The 6,407-nt window shown below is 47.7% G+C and overlaps 1 protein-coding gene across 1 annotated transcript in view; it reads right to left on the bottom strand.

Moving 5' to 3' along the window:
• Positions 1-2,644: 2,644 nt before the first annotated feature.
• Positions 2,645-6,407, bottom strand: part of PARN (poly(A)-specific ribonuclease) — a 199,287-nt gene continuing 195,524 nt past the window's right edge. The window contains exon 24 of the mRNA XM_009009177.5: positions 2,645-3,650. Within this exon, the coding sequence (XP_009007425.1) occupies positions 3,595-3,650 (56 nt within the window). The 3' untranslated portion in view covers positions 2,645-3,594. The remainder of the gene's footprint in view (positions 3,651-6,407) is intronic.

The following is a 6,407-nucleotide window of genomic DNA, read 5'->3' as shown; positions in this document are numbered from 1 at the left end:
AAAGGTATGTCAAGAAAGCCTGGTATGTGTGTGTGAAGGGGGAAGTGAGCTAGCCCAGCTCACCTGTTTTGTTTTTGAGACAGGGTCTTGCTCTGTCACCCAGGCTGGAGCGTAGTGGTGCAATCACAACTCACTGCAGCTTCAACCTCCTGGGCTCCAACATTTCTCCTGCTTCAGCCTCCTGAGTTGCTAGGACAAAAGACAAACACCACCATACCCGGCCAATTTTTAAATTTTCTGTAGACACGGGATTGTCATGTTGCCCAAGCTGGTCCTGAACTCCTGGCTCTAGTGACCCACCTGCCTCTGCTTCCCAAGTGGCAGATTGCAGGCGTGAGCTGCAACTCACCTGTTGTAAGTCATTTGATGCAGCAGAGAAAATAATGGTCTGGGCCTGTATGAAAGCTCCCCTGAGTGTTTAATTCTAAGTCAAATTCCAGTGACTATGTCTGCTCCTATTGAGAGAAGCAAATGCAATAAATGTTTCAGATCAAAAGCATAATCTTTATGTATAACTGCAATTTACTGTGTACTTGTGCATGCTAGGCATTTTATGTAATTTCATTTAACCCTCACAACTACCCTGTGAAGTCGTTTATTTTCCTGCCTTTTTTTTTTTTGAGACCGAGTTTCGCTGTTGTTACCCAGACTGGAGTGCAATGGCACGATCTCGGCTCACCACAACCTCTGCCTCCTGGGTTCAAGCAATTCTTCTGACTCAGCCTCCCGAGTAGCTGGGACTACAGGTGCGCACCACCATGCCCAGCTAATTTTTGTATTTTTAGTAGAGACGGGGTTTCATCTTGTTGACCAGGATGGTCTCCATCTCTTGACCTCATGATCCACCCGCCTCGGCCTCCCAAAGTGCTGGGATTACAGGCGTGAGCCACCGCGCCCGGCCTCCTGATTTGATTTTTGAGACAGATTCTTGCTCTGTTGCCCAGGCTGCAGTACAGAAGCACAATCTCGGCTCACTGCAACCACTACCTCCGGAGTTCAAGAGATTCTCTTGCCTCAGGCTCCCAAGTGCCTGGGACCACAGGCATGCGCCGCCAAGCCCAGCTAATTTTTGGGTTTTTAGTAAAGACAGGGTTTCACCATACTGGCCAGGCTGGTCTCCAGTTCCTGACCTCAAGTGATCTGCCTGCCTCGGCCTCCCAAAGTGCTGGGATTACAGGCGTGAGCCACTGCGCCTGGTCTATTTTCCTGATTTTATGATGGAGGAAACTGAGGCTCAGATGGCATAAAACATGTCCAAGAATGCAGTGTGGGAACTGGATGCCTGCACACTCCAAGGAGGCTTGGAAACACACACCCTTTCTAGAAGTCTCTCCTCCCTAAGCGCCTCTAGTGGCAGGGGCACAACCTGTGTTTGTAAAGCTTTCTGAGCAGAGAATACCATGTTTATTCCTCAGTTGGTCTCAGGATACAATTAAGATTTTGTTATCTTAGGGCAGGGGGCTTCCATCTCCCACGTAAGACACATGCAGGGCACAAGAGGTCTGTCGGCCCCACCACAGGCTCTGCGTTACCATATAGGGTGTGCTCATCGGGCCTTATGCACTTCTCTCCTATGTGTGCAACCTACAGTCTTTGGTTTTCCCTCTTATTCTTTTACTTAATAAGAGATGGGGTTTCACTCTGTTGCCACAGCCAGGGTGCAGTGGTGTGATCACAGCTTGCTGCAGCCTCTACCTCCCAGGCTCAAGTAATCCTCCCACTTTAGCCTCCTGAGCAGTTGGGATTACAGGTGTGTGCCACTACGCCTAGCTAATTTTTGTAGAGATGGGGTCTCCCTATGTTGCTCAGGCTGATCTTGAACTCCTGGGTTCATGTGATCCTCCTGCCTTGGCCTCCCGATGTGTTGAGATTATAAGCATGAGACACTGCACTGGGCCCTCTTTTTCTTTCAAAAATTAGGGCCACTCATTTCTGCCTATGAGTGCTGCTGACTCAGCAATCCAGCAGCCGTCCTGCAAACACTCCTGCGTATACCGTTCTTTACTGCCTGTCTCCATCCCACCTCCACTTTCCGCTGAGCTGTGGGCACTAAGTGCTCTAGGAGGGGTGGGCAGTCCCTCCTGCTGAGCCTAGGTTACTCACTTTGTGGCTACAAGACTCCTGGGGAAGGGAGAGGAGCAGGAAGGGGAAGAGAAGTTGTTAAGATGCTTTAAAAAAAAGTTTTGTGTGTGTGTGTTTTTTAAGAGACAGGGTCTCACTGTATTGCCCACACTGGTCTTGAACACCTGGGCTCAAGTGATCCTCCCGTCTTGGTCTCTCATAGTGCAAGGATTACAGGTGTGAGCCACTGCATCCCGCCAAGAGGCTCTTGATGGGGGAAACTGTCTTACAAATCGGCATCTGCATAACGCCCTGGGATTCCAGCATAAGCATTAAGGGTCCTCATTTCTCCTGCCCTCCTGAGAGGCTACTCACCACCAGGGCTCAGCTCGGCACTGAGCAGCTGACCCATCACAGCAGGTATAGCAATTAGGGGTAAAATGTAAAAAAAAAAAGAAAAAAAAATCCATCAACATCAGCCTTAGTGGCTTAGCAGATTTTTTTTAGGGGTGAGAAATTTAAGTATTACTAGAGAGCGAAAACATCATTCACTTATAAAATAAGAGAGAGGAGAAAACCAGAGTCATATGAAAATGTCTTTAATTGTCATCTTTTGGAAATACATTTTTCATTTTTATTTTTGCCATACAAAAATGTTAAATATCTAACAATGGTCTATCTAAAGCGGGTATAGCGAAGCAGCTCCATGAGCATTTGTCATTGCTGTGATCTGTTTCAAGAGAACGACCTGGGACATGTTGTAGATTTGCATGATTTCACACACACACGCACATGTAGGCACACACACCGCTGTATCCCCAGACCACCACCCAAGCAAATGAACAGAGACTCTGGAAAGTGAACACAGCGCCACGTGTAAGAACAGAAGTTAACCTTTTTACTCATACATCCCCCATGAGAAACTCATGTCTTGGGAGAAAGGAACTCTACATAAATATGCCCAAAGGCCAGGGCATAGGGCAAGCCCCCTCATGGGTAGGTGTGAGTAGATGACAAGCATGAGAGCGTCGTATTTTCAGGCAGCTATGGTGGGAAGCAGCGAGGCACAACCCATTTCTCCACTGGGAGACTAGCCGAGGGCTGCAACCGCCTCAAAATCTGAGCGCAAGAATACACACAAGCAGGAGGACACCCCCAAATTCATGATCATGGCAGCAGCTCTTTCTGCAGATTTCACAGCCAACACTCCCCATCAGGTGGGTTCTTAAGCACACTGGGTCATAACGGGAAAGGCCTCACAGGAGCAACACGGAATTCACTGGTTAAGCACGTACACATTCATGACAGCCTACAACCATGATGAATGTCAATGTCAACAGGCAGTTAGATTAAAAAAAAAAAACCACAGCCACAAAAATACAACCTGTTTTTTGTCTTTTCCAGGAGACAATCTGGTTTCCAACCCCTCCCATACCACATTTTATTAGGTTAAATATAGTATGGCTTCCAAATGTGCCAGCCAGCTCTTGCTCACAGCGACAGCACCAGTGGTTTGCTGCCCTCAGGTCTTGGTTACCATGTGTCAGGAACTTCAAAGAGCGTGGCAGGGCTGTTCGTGGAGATGCTTCCTAGTGGGAAAGAATGAAACAATATGAACATCAGGATGGCACCTTGAGGAGAACGTGACATGACCAGCAGAGAGAGAGAGCCTGTGACAGCTGCAGAGATGGCTTCAGACAGGGTGGGGTCTGGCTGCACAGCTGCGCTGGAAAGAGTCCACAGACAGGTCTTGTCTAGGGAGGGCGGTGCTCAGCAAGGGAGGGTGAGACCACAGAAACATCACAGGGGGGCAGAGGAAGTACCTCCCCACCTCCTGCATCCATCTATCGATTTCACAGGAGTTACTGTAGCCATGCATAGTATCCTTCCCTGAGCACCGTGCTGGATTCTTTGCTGGCACCACAGTGGGCACTTAATTCATATAATCTTCATTAAAGCTGACCAATGTGGTATCACTATCCCCGTTTTACAGATGCAGGAACAGACTGAGAAGTGGGGTAAGAAGACCAGATGCAAAGAGTTAGCAAGTGGCTGAGATGGCATTTGAATCCTCCCAAAGCATCTAGATCCCTGGATCCCAAAGTCCCTGGAAACTGAGTTTCTGTGTGCTGTGCTGTGGCTGTGCCTAGGTGAGAAATCTCAGGTGGGCAGCTATAGGGCAGAGAGAAGTTAACTAGTGGAGGTTCCAAGATCTCAGAAGGGGCAAAAGAAGATTGCAGCTTTTTCCAACTTTAGCGAAGCTGTCTGGGTCCTCTTCTTGGATTGAAAAGATCTCTTCAGTGACAAAGTTTGACTCCAAGGTTAGAAGCCCTTCTTCTTCATTCACGCCACTTTCTACAATAGCAGTAGCTGTGGCCAGCAACTGAGTTGGGATCTGAACTTCAGTGAATGTGAGGGAAGTCAGGAAAGAGCATGTTCATAATGGAAAGGTGGCTGACCAGGTGTCAGCTGCACAAGTGGTGCCATGCATGACATCATAAAGTAGGGCTGGCAGGGAAAACTGGCAGTTTGTCTTCTAGCTGCTAACACCAAGATTTCAAAAAGGGAGAGAAGTCTTTGATGATACCTTCAATGGGAAATAACTTTTAAAGATGAAGGGGATGTAGTGTCTTACAAACTAGGTAATCATATAACTCAGTTTGGAGTGGTTATCATCAATAACAGGGATACCTAAAGATAACAAGGTCTAAAGACAAGAAAAACACGAAGAGAATTTCAGCTAACATGAGAATTCCCACTTCTGATCCTTTATTGTGATAAGATCCAGGGAGTCAGGATGAGATCAGGAAAGGGTAACCGGAATTTTTCTGCCCTGAGTCTCATCGCTGTGGACAGGCTCATCTTGGGACTCCCAGTAAAGATGGTGAGACCACTCCCGAGAGTGAGGATGGGCAGGAGATGATCCACTGAAAAGGACTCACAGGGCCCAGTGAAGTACTGCAAAGGGCCCATGAAAACCTGCAACTAGCCTGGCCTTCCCGGTCACAACCTGACACAACACCTAATTATGTAAAAATAAACATCCATTAACGGTACTTTTATAATTCACATATGAAAAAAATATTGCAGTAGCCAATCAGCCATTCTAAAGGTAAAAGCTACAATGCCCAGTGTGGGGAACTGAAGTGAATTAAATCCAGCTCAGAGGAAAAAGGAAGATAAACTGCTAAAGGCAACCGCACTGCAATACTTGTAATCTGCACCTGCCATTAGCTGCAGTGTGTGTGAGTGCACAATGAGCCATCAGACACACAGAAAGTGGCTCCATGAAGAGCTAACAGAAAATAATGGAATAAGCAAAAGTTCAGGAGGGAGGCAAGTCAGGTTGGACGATTTTACTAGCTCAATGACCTTGAACAGGTCTCACTGCCTACTCTAAAAGATGGACCTAGTACTATTTTATGCTGTATAGGACTTCTGTGATACCGCAAAGTTTCTGGGTAAGTTTTTAATGAATGCTAGGTCTCTTCCGCTTATCAGTAAGCTGACCCAACAGGGAACAAGGCTGTCCCTGGGAAGCCAACAGTCTACAGTCAACAAGATGCTAGTTTTCAGGGCCTACCTGTGCAGCTGCTGAGCAACAATGATGTGGACAGAGGGGCCAGAACTGTAGGAGTCGTCTCCAGGAGACCCGGACCAGAGGGGAAATGAAGGCCACTAACAGTGCTTTTTCCACCACCTCCAGAAAGGGAGAGCTGTAGACCAACAAAGGGCCAGTCTAAAAACTGGTGGGTAAGAAGCTATGGTTTTTAAAAAGCAGCAGCTAGGCCAGGCACAGTGGCTCATGCCTGTAATCCCAGCACTTTGGGAGGCTGAGGTAGGCGGATCATGAGGTCAGGAGTTTGGGATCAGCCTGACCAATGTGGAGAAACCTCGTCTTTACTAAAAATGCAAAAATTAGTTGGGTGTGATGGCGGGCGCCTGTAATCTCAGCTACTCAGGAGGCTGAGGCAGGAGAATCACTTCAACCTGGGAGGCCAAGGGTGCAGTGAGCCGAGATCGCACCACTGTACTACAGCCTGGGTGACACATGGAGACCCCACCTCTACAAAAAATTTAAAAATTAGCCAGGTGTGGTGGGACACACCTATGGTCCCAGCTACCCAGGAGGCTGAGGTGGGAGGATCACCTGAGGCCAGGATATCAAGGCTGCAACGAGCTGAGATAGTGCCACTGCATTCCAGTCTGGGTGGGTGACAGTGAAACTGGAAGGGAGGAAGGGAAGGAGGGAACAGATACCTAAGAACATCTGCCTCCTGCCACAGTGGACCTTAATCTAAGATTAACTTGAATTGCATATTTAATTGTAAAACCTAAAACTATAA

The sequence above is a fragment of the Callithrix jacchus genome, chromosome 12 (assembly GCF_049354715.1).
Source record: "Callithrix jacchus isolate 240 chromosome 12, calJac240_pri, whole genome shotgun sequence".
NCBI classification, from domain to species: Eukaryota; Metazoa; Chordata; class Mammalia; order Primates; family Cebidae; genus Callithrix; species Callithrix jacchus.
This window is presented reverse-complemented; position numbering and strand designations above follow the sequence as displayed.